The 17,234-nt window shown below is 37.2% G+C and overlaps 1 protein-coding gene across 1 annotated transcript in view; it reads left to right on the top strand.

Moving 5' to 3' along the window:
* The first annotated feature begins 8,439 nt into the window (after positions 1-8,439).
* Positions 8,440-17,234, top strand: part of LOC134742446 (uncharacterized) — a 115,243-nt gene continuing 106,448 nt past the window's right edge. The window contains exon 1 of the mRNA XM_063675606.1: positions 8,440-8,940. Within this exon, the coding sequence (XP_063531676.1) occupies positions 8,925-8,940 (16 nt within the window). The 5' untranslated portion in view covers positions 8,440-8,924. The remainder of the gene's footprint in view (positions 8,941-17,234) is intronic.

Raw genomic sequence — 17,234 nt, forward strand, 5'->3', positions numbered from 1 at the left:
ACATAGCCTATTTTGAATTTATTTTTATATAAGTACATTGAAAAGCACTTGAAAACAAAAATTCGTCACTTATTTGTACGGTCTAATTTAATTGAACCTAATTTATTTATTGAAATTGAGTGTGCCTATCATAAAATTGTACTTTAATAGTAATATTAATGCACAAAAATAACCTTTAAGATTAAAATCAATATACTTACATAAATCTACCTACTTACAAACAAATTTAATCACTTATAGTAGGTTTAATCTAATATTTTAAGGAGAAGTTGGATTTGTAAGCATCAAACGCCTACTTAAAATACTAAAGCAATTTGTTCACAGCTGGGCACATTTGCTGTTAATAAATAATTGGTTAATCTTTGACATAATCAAAGCTCAAACTTTGTGTGTTTTGATTGAACTAGCAATTACATTATATCTGCCCTACTTAAGACAAATGACAGTTGAGTAGGCAGATGTGTGGGAGGTAGCCTAGCTTAGATTTTGAATGTAACCTAGTTAACCTAGTTTAAATAGGTAGGTACCTAAGTTCTTTTATTCACTTGACAGAGTAATGTTTAGCGTCTAGTTTGTGTTGTATGTGTTTTTCAATGTATTGTCTAATGTTTATGATGCTATTTAAATGTATTTTCTTTCTTTCTTTTTTTCTTTCTTTAATGTCTCAACCACTTTTAACTATGTGAGAAATATTTCGAATCGAATATATTTAATAATAGGTAATTGAAGTCATACATGAGTGATTATGCCGATATTTTCAAGCACTATTTTAGCGGCGCCTACACCATTATATAAATTAATTTTGTTTTTCGATACTTGGGTACCTACCTAACCTACCTAATTAAGTTAAGTGCAATAAAACGCCAATCTCCCCCACTGAAACTTTTTGTCTTTTATCCAACTTCGTGATTTTGTAGGGACGATAAAAGGAGGCAAATGGAAAATTACTTAGTTGACTGTCTTTACGTCAAAATCTTTCCTTTATTTTTATAAATGAATCAATGAATCCATCAATGTTTGGTAGATTTACTTAGATTTATATGTATGCAATGTATGTGTGTTGTATGGGTGCCCCACTTAAATATTTATTTTATTCTGTTTTTAGTATTTGTTGTTATAGCGGCAACAGAAATACATCATCCGTGAAAATTTCAACTGTCTAGTTATCGCGGTTCATGAGCCACAGCCTGGTGACAGACAGACGGACATACAGACAGACAGACGGACATATGGACAGTGGAGTCTTAGTCCCGTTTTTACCCTTTGGGTACGGAACCCTAAAAAGGAGGGTAGGTACAGGTTTTTAAAGGGTCGGCAACCCTCATGTAACACCCCTGTAGTTGCAGACGTCCATAGGCTATGGTGACTGCTTACCATCAGACGGCCCGTATGCCACTGACGTGGTATTAAAAAAAGCGTGTTTATTACATAACGAAAGTGGCCATGATCCTGATATCTTGAGCTACGAAATTGGCCATGATCCCGATATCTTGAGCTGTCATTAATACACTCGAATAGCGTCTTCGAGTTGAACAATTTTCTTTAAACATCAAATAAGAATTAATTTAATTTCCTTGTACTTTTGGAATCAGTTTCAAACTCATTGATTATACTTAGGAAGTTGTAATAAAATTTAATTACCGAAGCAGAGATCTTGGACGCGTCAGCTAATCTCTTATTTATCGCGGCCCAAGGGACTGCGTGGGAGGCATAAACCTATCACTACCGGAATATATGGTTGTTGTACATAGGTGACGATAATCAGTAATTTAACTATGGCGTTTATGCCGTTTTACATAAAAGGTACATTTTCTTGTTTCAATACTCAATACTCAATATCTTTATTGCTAATAAGGACCCATTCCATCCATTCCATTTCATTTTGATTCCATAGTAAGCTTTTAGGTAAATTAACACTAAGTAATTACTTCCAGTGATCGGCGATTCGATTTGCCACACCGCGAGATCTGGTATAAATGCTTGTATGTGTATGTCGCAGGCAAATTGTAAGATTCGGCAAAAACGACGTCGTCATTTTACAAACGTTTTCCCGTTTGTAAATTGCCGAAGGCAAATTGTTAGTGCGCTCAATAGTGGCAACGTAAACATGATGGTTATCTGAGGGTGACCAGAGGGTGAGAGTTTGCTGTTTTATCAATTTATATTAACCGTTATATCACACCGCCATCCTCACGGCTACCAAAATTTCAAGGTACAGTCAGCTGCAGAGAAAAGGTACCCCATGTCCATACTAATTTACAGAACTTTGTATGCAGGGGGTGTACCTGCGTAAACTGCGTCGTCATTTTACAAACGTGAAAACTTTTGTAAAATGACGTCGCCGTTTGTAAACGGCGGATTCTTACAATTTGCCTGCGACATGTGTCACGCTAGGAAACCCGCAATATCGATTGAATTGTTTAGTAGCGTTTAGTGGTGTTTCAATATAATTAACTACTAATAACAATTAATAAGATGAAAACGTTGTCTTAACCCTAGTGCCAACCAAATAATTAATAAGTGATTATTTCTGTTAAAGTTAAACTCGCATTGTTTAGTTTGTTTGAATGGAGTTCGGTTAGTGCTCAGTGCGTTCTGTGATTTTACGCACCGTTTTTAACAAAGCGGCATCACTTCTACGACGCCTACGACTGCCTGTTGTAACATACTTTAGCCCGCGGCTTTCAACGTCTAGATCACATTTTACATGGTAAATAACTATGAGTGTGTTGGAGTCCATAATAATTATGCCTTAATTACTTTTCTATGTGAGCATGTGTTTACTTTTGTATGTTTTTTTGTATGTGTTTTGTATTTTAATCACATACTACAATAAGTGATCCGGCTTTGGAATGATCTCCCACTCAACATCAGACAGGCTCCAACCAAGCTCTCGTTTAAGCGCATGTTACGCAAGCATTTTTTCGACAAGCTCACTGGTTAGTTGTCCATCGTAGGCATAGTATTATTTGCACTGGGTACATAAAATAAAGTAATATATATGTAAGTTTATTTAATTATAGTATGTTATAGTATGTATATGTAAGTTTATTTTCGGTAGTGTGTATTATTTATCGCTATATTTTTTGTTTTAAGTTACCTATTCTGCTTTTTTTTGTTCAATGCCTATCACTGTTTCTGTTTAGCCTGGTGGTTGACTGGTAGAGAATGCCTTTAGGCATTAAGTCCGCCATTTGTACTTTATTTGTTATATTGTGCAATAAAGTTTAAAATAAAAAATAAATATAAGTTGGTAACAGGGAAATTAGACTTTGATAACTTTAAAAATAAACATAATTTAATAAAATAATTTACTCGTATTGCATGGTAAAAAGTAGTGATGGTTTGTACATGTGCCTGAACTAGGATTCCCTGTGTTTCAGGTGAGAAATATAGCAAACATAATTCATGCAAATTAATTTTCACATACAAAATACACAATATAATTTAGGAACTTAATACAATACATTAATCGAATAATGATTCTATTTATGTATGTATACAATGTCCAATTGGCGAGAGTTCGCACAGGATCGAGAAAAGTGGCGCTGTCTTGTGTCGGAGGCCAAGTCTCATTTTGGGTCGCTGAGCCAACGGAGTAAGTAAATAAATATGTATACAATGTATGTATAGGAAGTCGCTTACTTTTTGTCACGCTGGATAAATGCATGACCATTTTGCGGTTGAGTAGTAATTATAATTTATAGTAATGTAGTAAACTAACTTTCGTATTTATTTTTGGGTTTGTATGACTACGTATTAAAAAAAATTTAAAAAAGAGGCCAAGTCCGAGTCGGACTCGTGCACTAAGGGTTCTGTACCATTACGCAAAAAACGGCAAAAAAATCACGTTCGTTGCATAGGAGCCCCACATAAATATTTATTTTATTCTGTTTTTAGTATTTGTTGTTATACCGGCAACATCTGTGAAAATTTCAACTGTCTAGCTACCACGGTTCATGGGATACAGCCTGGTGACAGACGGACAGACAGACAGCGGAGTCTTAGTAAAAGGGTCCCGTTTTTACCCTTTGGGTACGGAACCCTAAAAATATACTTTAATATTTTCTTAATTTTGTTTAGTTTTGATAAAGAAAAAAATGATTGATCTTCCCAAAGTGAGTGTAATTTCAAAAGCCAGCTTCGGCGGAGAGAAAGAATATTATATTTATAAAAAAACCGGCCAAGTGCGAGTCAGACCCGCGCACGAAGGTTTCCGTACCATTACGCAAAAAACTGCGTAAAAATCACGTTTGTTGCTAACCGCCTTAAAAAAAAAGGAGGATCTCACTTTGACCCGTATGTTTGTGTATGTATGTATGTTTGTTCGCGATTATCTCGCGTTTGGCTGAACCGATTTTAATGCGGGTTTCAGAAAAGTGTTTGTTACATTCTGGAGAACGTTTTAGTATGCATAGAGCTGAGCTGATGCTGAAGCCTGGCTGTACCTAGTGGAACTCAGGTTTGGTACAACATAGGCACACGCTGTTTTCATAGTATAAACAGGGCAAAGTATGTTATCTTCATACAAACGCGCTTGCCCTGGTTATACTATGCTGTTTTGGTCATCAAACACGTCTCGATGAGCACTCAGGAGAGCAGTACCCAGTTTGGCACCGCCTTCAAAACCTAAGTCATTACCCGGATGGTTATTAATTTGCTTATTATTAGGTATTAATTACTTTTTGGTGGAACTTTTACGGGATAGGGACTGGACAAGGATAGGGGTGGGGTATATACAAATTATTTTGTGCTTTCCAGTGGGTTGGTTTTTTGAAGGCGAGGCGGTTCCCTTTTTTTAAGAAAGAAATAAAATTAAGTTTTTTTTAAACTTTTTAGTGTTGTTTTCTTAATACAAATTTCAACTGTCTAGCTACCACGGTTCATGAGATACAGCATGATGACAGACAGACGGACAGCGGAGTCTAATTAATGGATCCCGTTTTTACCCTTTGGGTACGGAACATTAAAAAGAAGCAAAAAAATACCCCAAAAATTCTTATAAACCCTGACTCAACGATCGGGACTGTTTTTGTCAGGAATTTATGTATGTGTTTACCAGAATCCTACTTACCCATACGGTCTTTGGTACAGGGAAAGCGACTACTTTATATTATATTATTTATTCTCGTGTTAAAAACACTCCACCTTATATTCTGGCCTGTTTGAAAAAATAAATATCTGTAGGATATCCTTCGGGCATCTGAAGCTACCTAACGAACCTAACCTACCTATCTATCGACTTAGTGTGACTATCGTGAAAACATTAATCTTTGGGGAAAAAAGCGACTAGGACATACGCGTGTGATTAAATTAACTACTGAAAAAATTAACGCCTAGTTAAAAAGCAGAATGGGGAAAAACGCGAATGGAACAAAAGCTATTGGGGAACAAAAATTTTGGGTAGCTAATCTAAACAGTCGTCAAATTGTGTCTATTTGGCAAGTTATGATTGCCACATTATGAGTGGTACATTAAGATGATCTTACTCCAATTAACAATTTAATTTTTTTAGGTCGTATATACATATATCAATTCTTTTGCCGAAGAAGTCAACAACGACGCATATTTTGCCAGAGCTCAACGAGGGAGAGGAGTGTTAGGGTCGGCAACGCGCATGTAACTCCTCTGAAGTTGCAGGCGTACATAGGCTACGGAGACTGCTTAACATCAGGCGAGCCGTATGCTTGTTTGCCACCGACGTAGTATAAAAAAAAATCACATTTATGTTTTAATGGGTCTGTTTTATGTGAAACGAAAATATTTTTTGTTTTATTAGAACATTACACACTCGGAAAAAACGAATACCCGCTGTTCAAATTTAACGATGATCCTATGTGTAAATTTGTCTATTGCAATGTGATTGCAATCATAATGGGCAAGAGACAGTTACGACTTTGATATCTTCATTAGATACGTACGCCTCCGTTCGCCGCCATATGTAGCCGCCCTGCAGGTCTCGACGACAAATAAAAAGACTTCGATTTGAAGTAAACTTATAATCTGGAATAGGTGCTGGTTACGTTACAATGTACAGTTGACGAAACGGTTAAAAGTGTAGAAGTGGTGATTATAGTATGGAGGCTGATGCGAGGCTGATGAAGTAAATTTCACCCCAGCTCAAAAGTGATGTGTTATGAACTATACATACATTTTATACAGGTGAAAATGACGGTTGTGATATTTTTGGCCTGTGAAACGTGGACTGAAAAACAACAAGCATCGCTCAACGACCCACTTCGCGCAAAAAAATCTCAACAAGGACAACAAGCCGAATATTCAAAACAATACACGGCGTCAGGAAAGAGCATTTGATTTCATCCAAAATTAGGGCTCAGAAGGACAACGTCACATTCACCTAAGGTTTTTTTTCCACTTACAGCATTATTCGTTTAATGAAGCATATAACGGCCCGGTCAGGATAAATGATAAGGGTAGGGTAAGAGGTACGAACAATCGGCGTCGCTTTCAAATAGGATACGGGACCCTATTTTTTAACGTTAAATTTTGGTAGGTATTTGAGATATCAAGACTTATTACGTAAATAACAAATGCCGAATTTTCTGTAAAAATAGATACTCGTATACTTAGGTACCTGCATAGAATCAATCAAGGTATTAATTCCCGAAAGTACATATTATAAAACAGCTCTTCCTTTAAATTTGAAAACTTTTAAGAATATTTTGCACATTTTTAGAGGTAAAAATGGGGCAATGTCGCGGGCCGCGCGGGCGGAGGTTAGTATGTACTCGTAATAAAATAAATTACATTATAACATAAGTATTTACATCATACCTTAATCAACTTTCGTGGATTAAATCGTTATGCTCATGACGTAGTAAATGTAACGGATTGTTTTGGTCCGAGTAACCTACATTTATTTATGAACGAGAGTTTGACGTCACGTTTCTCGGTTTTCCTATCAAGTCAGGGGGGTTACCATGATTGCTAAGTTAAATCGGGACGGCTTCTGATTACGTATTTCATCTTATCTTCTTCTCTTGATTTTATGCTTAGAGTAGTTTTACTGTGTTTTTGAACACCAGTGTCTTAAGGTGATATTCGGATGGCAACTGTAGCGGCATTACTATTGCGGCATTACTTGGGTTAAAATTCTTTTCGTTGTCTTGTTTTTTGTCCCCAAAAATTGTGACGGAGTTGAGCTTTTTGTATGGGGTGAAATTTATTTTTTATTTTTTTATAATCTACAGCTAGAATGACATGCAATAGCACTCGACTTTTTTTATCACTACATCGTATAAAACAAAGTCGCTTTCCGCTGTCTGTCTGTCCCTATGTATGCTTAGATCTTTAAAACTACGTAACGGATTTTGATGCGGTTTTCACTAATCAATAGAAGTAATTCTTGAAGAAGGTTTTAGTTTATAATTTGTAAAGATTTTGTTTAACACGTGCGAAGCCGGGGCGGGTCGCTAGTTTATTACATAAAAAACAAAAATAGAAGCGTGACAGAGTGGTCAAAAACAAGAAAACGAAAATAATTTTTACCCACTTGCATTGTCACTGTCAATTTCCTTGATAAAATGAGTGACAAATTAAATCACTCATTTTTTTTATAATGCAATCGTGGCAGTTTGTATTAATATGATCAGTTTTTTTTCGAAAGTGCGTGAACAATATTATAATAGTAGGTAGTTAATAATTGAATGAGGGCTATCGTTTTTTTGCTCACCAGTTGGCGCCTCTGTTGATGGTGGTCCAAAAGACTAAAGAACAGCTGTCAGTCATTGAAGTGACAAGTGACATTTGACATTTCGAACTATGGAAAAGACCACCATCTACACTAGCGCCCCTTGCGGTGAATTCATACGCGTTAGCCCTCATTAAATCTGCTGTATAAAATACAAGAAAAGATATAATTGGATACTTATCCATTATTAAATCTCTTTTGATTCTTTACTTATGCACAAAGAAAAACGAAGCATTTTTGTAATATTTTGGTTACATAACATACCTATAACACCCTGACGGACACCTTTTGATATTTAACATTTTTAACAGATATCAGTGAAAGAACAAGGCTCAAAGTCATATGGCGTTCTAAAAAATAAAAATAAAAAAAACATTTATCCTTATATTATTTTACATTTTTATGTTTAGTTTTAATCGTGTCTCGATAGGTGGCAGTAAATTTACTGTAACTACAAAATTTACTATGACAATAATCCTCTATACTATGTATTCTCTTTGATAATATGTAGGTTCGTATCCGTACCCCAGCGGATCCCATCCAAACTTTCCGTCAATGCACTTAACAAGTTTTCAAGTTTTAGAAACGATTGCAGCATTATCCGGGGAAAACGGCACGGCTGGCAACCCTACCGAGCTCCCGCCGGTTCGCAAGTGCACCACGCATGCGTCGAAATTGCGCCAATTTCGCGGGCAGCGGCCTCTGCCGGCAGTACCAGTTCGCAGGCACCTCGGGGCAGAGGCGGTGCGTCGCGTCGCTGCAACTGCACGGGATGGCACTAATTTTGAAAATATCATAGTTCGAAATGGAACGACGTGGTTACCAACCGTCGTTTGCCAGGCTTAGCTAACCTGAGTGTTGTGTTTAGGTTTAGTTTCGGTGTTTAAAAAGATGTTGGAATAGTTTGAAGCTTTTAGTAGTTACGTATGTTAGTGCAGTGTGGCAGAACTGGCAGAACATAACCTTGACATGTTTCCCGCGCGATATTGCCTCTTGTTTTCAGTTGCACTTCAGTAAAAGCGAGAGCCTAATAATTAACATCAACTTTCTCCTAATAAACTGTATAAATACCAGTAAATTGTAGATTTAAGCAGTTATGTGTGAAGTAGGTTTAAATATCGTAATTCTATAGCAGTAGAATGTTGCAAAATTATATGGAAAAATGACATTTTTGTGACCTATTCTAAGAAGAAAGCGGTGCGGTGCTGTCAAAATGCGAATTTATAAAGGTAAGCAAGAAATACCCATTAGGTATAAATGTTTACACACTTCGATAACAAATAATGCAGGTAACAAAAAAAGTAGTTCGATGGTTATGTCAACTTAGTATTGCTATTAGAATCCTACATTTTAATTATTATTTAAATATTAAATTCGACGTTAGTGTGAACCCTAAATTTGATATTTAACTAAAAAAAAATTACGCTAAAATCAGCTATACAGTTCGTTCCGATTTTAAGTATTTTGGCCTTCAATTAAGTAACGTGTTTATGGGGACATTGTCGCATGCTCCTGAACTCTATTTGCCAACATGAGGGGAAATAGATTATTAGTATTGTATTGACCATCGTGGTAAATAGCTTTGTAGTTAGGGTGTTAACTAGTGGTAACTAGTTAAGGTGTTAAGAGGGCTAATACTCCTCAGAGAACGGAGATTTTGAAAAGTCGTAGCGCTTTTATAGATCACAATACGGTTGCCAAAAATTTAATTAGCAATTTTGAGGCCTTTCTCTAGAAACGTTAGCGATTTGAGTGGTGAGTTTTTGACTTTCACTAGATAAAAAAAAATCATGAACATAGAGGTCTAAAATGCACATTAAAAAATTAAAATAAATTTTGCACAAAAACTCAAAATATGAAAATTATTTCTAAAAATGAGCAATATTATATGCTTGAGGGAACTTGTTTACTTGTTTTATTATTAAAACACACAAGAAATTAAAATACAAAAACATGATAAGTATCCGCGGTCCCGAGCACGCACATTCATCTCGCTCACGCTTACGCTCGGTGAGAGGGAGAGAACACGAACCTACTGGGCCTTATGGCCTGATTCGGACTTTAAGATACGTCAAAAATTTGCTAAAGATACGATATGGATCGGATATGTCACTGTCAAAAGTGACGTTATTGTTTGAAGAAACGTCACTTTTGACTGACATATCCGATCTGGGTGCACTACATTTTTTATAACTACTTTTATATATTATACCAGTAAATTGTAGAGTTTTATATAGAGAGAGATAGTTTAATATATCGTCATTTTGAATAACGTAATAAAAGGCATACTACAATATTACCTAATCAACAACATACATAATGTTATTCTTGTTATAATGTCTAATATACACTGCCATAAGTATTACAAACTAAAACATATTTGTTCTAACTAGTGACATTATATAATTATATGTAGGTCTCAATAGAAATAAAAGGCTCCTAGAAAAATGGGTCAGGTTAGGTTAAAACTGTGACCCCACACAAACGAATATCTTGCAAAAAGTGGGTTAGGTTAGGTTAAAACTGTGATCCCACACAAACGAATATCTTGCAAAAAGTGGGTCAGGTTAGGTTAAAACTGTGACCCCACACAAACGAATATCTTGCAAAAAGTGGGTCAGGTTAGGATAAAACTGTGACCCCACACAAACGAATATCTTGCAAAAAGTGGGTTAGGTTAGGTTAAAACTGCGACCCCGTATAAAAAACATTGTTTTTGATTGTATAAAGTATTACGATATATTAAAACATAATACAGAAAACGACATTATACAATATTTGTTTATACTAGTTAAAATTATATAAAAATAGGCATTATATCCATTACAGTTTAGATTGAATCATAATATTTACTTAAAGTATAATAATAATTACATTATAAATAATAATATATGAAATGGAATTATGGCAAAATATGTACGATAGTTTTTAATAATTATATTAAACATTATACTACCGACCGATATAAACATATATTTGCCACTTGGCCCTTATCGGTATTTTCAGACGTGACCGCACAAACGGAAAAAAAGTACCGCGTTTATGAACAAAAGGGATAGTCTGTAGCAAATCCGTAGTGATATAAAGGGCAAACAATATAATAATAATATAAGTCTAAAAATAGGATTAATTCGACTAACATATTGACCTGGAGTTACCATGGAGTGACACTGGGTTAACGGTTTAACCGCTTAACCCCGGGTTAGTGGGATGGTGCAAGTGGCCCTAAAAAGCTTACTCGTACCTACTAGCCTGTGTCCGCGACTTCCGTCTGCGTGAAATGATGATGATGATTGATAAAAAACCCGGCCAAGTGCGAGTCGGACTCGCGCACCGAGGGTTCCGTACTTTTTAGTATTTGTTGTTATAGCGGCAACAGAAATACATCATCTGTTAAAATTTCAACTGTCAAGCTATCACGGTTCATGAGATACAGCCTGGTGACAGACAGACGGACAGACGGACAGACGGACAGACGGACAGACGGACAGTGGAGTCTTAGTAATAGGGTCCCGTTTTTACCCTTTGGGTACGGAATCGTAAAAATTACCCTATGTCCTTCTCCGGGCCTGGGACTAGTGCTAGCTCAGACAGACATAAACTGTATCTGTCTTTTGTCCATGAAATTTCCCAGCTCACTGTACATGTGTACAGTGAGCTGGGAAATTTAATGGAGAAATTATGAATGAATTCATTGATAAATTCGCCACGCACTTTTACGGCTGATGGTACGTGTAGGAATGACTTGTGTCCATGAAATTATGAATGAATTCATTGATAAATTCGCCATGCACTTTTACGGCTGATGGTACGTGTAGGAATGGTGGTTTTATATATTATGGTCGCTATGTCACTGAAACATGGCGAACTGAGTCCCCGTTTTATGACATAGAGGTTTAGTAAACCTATTTAGGCTCACTTTTTCCTGCCACCAAAATCGCCAAGTATAAAAAGAAAAAATCTTTAAAAGCTTTGTCGCAAGAAGCAATTCAAACTTAGTACGGCGAGAACGATAAAAATAAAGGACAATCTGCAATGCTCGACGGCTGGGACGTACATTTTCACGCAGTTTTGAAAGAAAATTTGCAACGTGGCCGGGATTTTTTATTAAATTTAGCGAAAAAACTAGTAAATACTAGTAGTTCGCCTTAAACAGAGACCTCGCGACAGATCTATATTTTAATCTTCCATGCTGAACTTTCTAATTAAAAACTGAAAAATTGTACTTAAATGAACTAATTTCCTGAAAAATTACATGGACATTGGTTGAAAATTACTCAAGACATTGTCTAATAACTATGGAATTTCAAAATACGACCTCGGTCGACTATAATGTTGTTAATTTATATTTTTAATGTAATTATAAAAAAGACATGTAATATGAATTATTATGAATATACGAATATGAATATGTTCTGAGACGTAAAACGTACTAGCTTACTACGAGACTACGACGTAGGTACGTGTACCTACTAAGCTTACTATTATTGTTGCGAACTGTATTCTAACAACCTCGATAACTATTTAAGGCATTAAAAAACATCCCCGAATAAATTTAATAGTAAATGTAGAAAACAATTGAACTATAAAGGCTTAAATCTAATAAAGCCTCAATTGAATTCTCCCGTATTAAACAAACCTTGCTTCAATCAAAGATAGATATAACTCCGTAATAGATGGATACAGTCTAAGGAAAAAACGCGCCTCGAAAATCAAGAAAATTTGATTCTCGATTAGATGGCGCCACTACCCTTGGCCTACTTTCGTATAGATGGCGTTGACGGTTTCGTTTGTTATTTAACTATTGTAACGCATATCAGTGAAAGACCCATGTGGTTAAAATAATATAAAAATAATTAATGCAAATATTGCAAATATAAAAATCATTTATAAATACATTTTTTGATATTTTTATTTTTAGTTTTAATCGTGTGTCGATCCATGACAGTGAGTTTACTGGTGGTACAAAATTTACTATGACAGTACCGCTCTATCCTATTATATCCTCTTTGCTTCAATGAATGAGTTGTATCAGTCACCTATGTTTTAGGTAGGTCATCCACAAAACATAATAAGGTACGTATTCACTAGACTCATATTGACCGGGATATAGACCGTGATTACCTTTTGTATTATTTGTGAGCTCCCGATATTTCGACGCAGTTACATCCATCCATCATGTTTTTTTTTTTTTTTTTTTTTTTTAATTATGGCAATCGTTTTTAGACATTCCTGCCAGCTTCACGTCAATATCAACAGAAAAAAAATATATAATGTGCAACGATTATAACTACTCAGATCTGGGCTGAAAGGACAATGGTTAATGTTATTGATTAGTTGTGTTACAAATATTAGTCTAGTTAGTTCTTCGTTAATACACATAAATGAAGCAGCTAAACTATTTGTTATGTATTAAATTTGAATTTTATTAATTTCTAGGAAAATTGCTAAACATCTAAAAACTGTTGGGTCGAACGAGAGCAGAGAGCAAACATGAGTAGGTAGCGGAATTTTTTGTTTAATTAACCCATTATATAATTGTGTATGATTTAGCCGAGGGCACGATAAAAGAATATGATTTAATGTTCCCTCTTCAAGCCCGCATTCACAAATCGAAGTGTCACGTATTCTTAGCTTTTTTAAGAAAACTGGTGAACTGCAGTGTCCAAGTCTCATGCGAATTATTGAAGATGACGCTAATTTAGTTAGGGCTAATTTGGAAAATCATGGCTTGCGTGGGATGTCTGGTTGTATTTTAGAATAATGGAGTGTCTTTGTTCTAGTACTCAACCTCCACCGCGACTTCCAGGAGTTGTATATAAAATTTGGGAAGGGATAAAAGATCGTAACAGTAATTTTTAAATGGAAATTTATCGCCACATACTACAGCCTCTTTAGCTGTTTGATCCACCTTTTCATTATCCGCAATACCTGAGTGGCCTGGAATCCAAGCCAATACCACCTCCTGCCCTCTTTTGTTACAAAGTACTATAGCTTCTTTAATTAGGAAAATCAGGGGGCTGTGTAACTTAGAGGAAAAGGGGTTAGTTAATAGTGCCTCCAAGGCACTACGGGAATCGGAAAAGATAATAGAACGAACCAGTCTCCCCAGCAAAACGTATTCTAGACACTTAAGAATACCTACACATTCCCCAGTAAAGACCGAAGACTCCGGTGGACATTTTGTCTTCTGGACAATGCCATATTGAGTGTGATAGGTTCCAACCCCGACGCAACCCTGTGGTGATAGTTTGGAAGCATCTGAGTATAGTGTATGCCATCCCGACCACTCTTCCCCCAAAATGGAACAGGTGCGAATATTCGCGAATGGATCACCTTTTTGGATGTTAAAATCTAGTATCACTTGAGGACGAAATGTAACCGCTTCGTACGGGTGTTCGAATATTGGAAGTTTCAGAGAGTGATGCGCTGGATCACGAATATTATTAAATTTACTGAAGCTATTGACGAGACATGGGCAAAGTTTGTTTCTCCAATATTTCGATCTATGCGCATATTCCTCTAACAGCTTAATTTTGTAATACATAGGATGGGCCGTAAATTGCAAAACTCGGAACAAATATCGATCAGACAGGTATTGTCGACGAAGATCAAGGGGGGGTTCTAAACACTCCACCTGCATGCCATTAATGGGGCTAGATCTCATAGCTCCCAATATTACTCGAAGTGCCTTAGCTTGGACTCGATCTAGATAACCCATGCCTACACTACTAGCCGGTTCCAATAAGTATGTTCCATATTCTAACACACTTCTAATAATAGCGTTATAAAGAAGCTTTAGAGAGAACGGGTGTGCTTCCCACCACACTCCAGATAAGCACCTAAGAATGTTTATACTACGTTCACATTTAGTAGCCACATACTCACAATGTGGTAGTCCCGTAAGCTTTGAATCTAATATCAGCCCCAGAAATTTAATTTTAGGTTTTATTGGAATGGGGTTACCCTTTACTGTTACAGAAACGTTGGGGATCTTACGTTTTCTAGTAAAAATGACAACATTACTTTTCCCTGGGGACAAGTCTAAACCATGTTCCTCTAACCACACATTAAGAGTCCCCAATGATGTTGAAACCGATTCAGCTGCTCTTTCAATTTTCGAGTCGTTGGAAAAAAGCAGAATATCATCGGCGTATTGTAAGATATTCGATTGTCCAATATTTCGCTCTAAATCATAGGTATAAATATTGAATAATAGAGGGCTAAGCACTGACCCTTGAGTGAGGCCCTTCCAAATACGCCTAGATGGCGTAATTGTTTTACAGTTGCCTCGAAATGTGATATGTCGTTCAGACAGCATTAACATAATAAAGCTGCTCAGTCTCGCCGCGACTCTCAGTTCTTGAAGCTTTTTCCTGAGAGAGGGAAGCCGAACGTTATCATATACCGATGCTATATCAAGGAATGCCGCAACCATTGATTCATTACGAGAAAAGGCCAATCGAATATCAGTAGTAAATATACTGAGGTTGTCGGAGGTACTTTTACCTTTCCTGAAACCGAACTGTGATTTGGCTAATAAATCGTTCCTCTCCACAAACCACTCTATTCGGTTCTTTACGAGGTGTTCTATAATCTTTAGCATGACCGATGACAGAGCTATAGGTCGATAGGATCGTGGGTCCGCTGGGTCTTTGTTGGTTTTATGGATAGGCATTAGTAGAGGGACACAAGAGTAAATTGTTTGATTTTTATTGCAACAAAATGTAAACCATCAACGGGGGGAGTTGGAATGACATTAAATGTAATATTGTCTCTAATAAGTAAAGCACAGCCGGCATATCCATCGTTTCTGTCGTCACGAATGTTGACGAATCCAGGGATACGGAAGTTAGTATCCGGCTTAAGCCAAATTTCTGAAAGTGCGACGATTATGGGTTTATGCTTGTTCAATAAATAAATTAAGTCGTGGTTTTTACTGAGGACACTACGAATGTTCCACTGTAGGACCAACTGATCCATTATTAAAAGTTGAAATGAAAGAGGAGAGTAAAGGAAGGAAAGAGGCGACGTGGGACATCAGATTGTTTGGTGGGGACCATTTTGATTTGGAAATGGTAGAGATTAATTGCGTGAGTAGGGCAATAATAGTTTCCAAGGGAGAAGACGCATATGGATTATTCAATGCCGATCCATTGGGTGACGATTCTACCTCTTCATTAAACAGGGCCATATGGGCAACTCTGTCATATCCCATGCGAGGAGGGGGAGATGTACGGGGTTTTAAAAATACCGTTTTTTTATAAGAGGTTTTGTTAGAAGCCGAGGACGTGACCGCGTTGGAATACGATTTCCCTAATGTAGGATGCATTTTATCAGCCTCTGCGTAAGAAACGTTACTTTCTGCCATGGTCTTCTTGATGTTGCACTGTCGGTTGTATTCGGGGCAGGCCTTGCTGGTAGCAAAGTGTCCCGTCTCACCCTTACAGTTCACACATTTTGCAATATCGCTATCGTCTTCGCATTTGTCACCCGTATGGCTGCCGCTACAACGGAAGCAGCGAGGGGCCGATCGACACGTATTTTTTGTATGCCCAAACCTACAACATTGGTGACATTGAGTAGTCGGAAACGTGTACACCTCTACCTGTAAGGAGTTAAAACAGGCGAAAATCCTGCTAGGTAAGACCTGTCCGTCAAATGTAAGCACCACTGTTTCCGAGGGGACCCATTTATACGTACCATCCTGGTAATTATTTTTCTTAAAATTCAGGCGTCTGGATTTAATTATCGGTCCACACCCCACAGGGACCTTGACACATTTTTGTATGTCCTCCGGTGTCCACTCAGTTGGGATCCCCTTAACAATCCCTACTCTTGTCACATTAAATGAAGGGATGAACGCTTTGTATTTTTTGTTGACAATTGTGTTCGAGAGGAGAAAGTTATTTGCATCTTCAGCAGAGTGAAAACTGACAGAAACTCTATTTCGTCCTATACCCTTAACGGATCCGTCAACGACATTCAGAAATTCCCTGTGATGGCTGTGAAGAAATTGTCCAAAAGTCACAGGATGCAACGTAGCACCTAAGGACTCACTATCGTATTGTACGTGAATGGTAAACGGCCCAGGGTCACTAAGCTTGTACAGTTTCCTATCTGTGACGGCTAGCGATGGAGTTGCGGGTAAGCTTTCAGTTTGTGATACCGGGGGTGAGGTCTGTAGAGGAGTGGGGGGAGTTTTAGTCTGAGATTCAATTGTTTTTTGACCAAGTTGGAGCACAGATTCTTGAGACTCAGACACTGGCAAACCCGAAAACGTATTTTTTACAACTAATGTAGTATGTACTTCCCGGTCCGATTCAGAATGAATCGACCTGGACCTAGATCGAGAGTACGGACCGGTTTGCGATTTTCTCATTTTTCGAGCTTTCCGTCTTTCCCTCCTACGTTCGGCCTTTTCGTCCTTCATTTCCGTGTCTTTGATTTCATCGTCGTGGTTTACAGTTATAAAAGCTGCCGGAGACGGGGGCGCCGAAAGAAAAATCTCGTCCGACCCCCC

This window comes from Cydia strobilella, chromosome 6 (genome assembly GCF_947568885.1).
Source record: "Cydia strobilella chromosome 6, ilCydStro3.1, whole genome shotgun sequence".
NCBI lineage: Eukaryota > Metazoa > Arthropoda > Insecta > Lepidoptera > Tortricidae > Cydia > Cydia strobilella.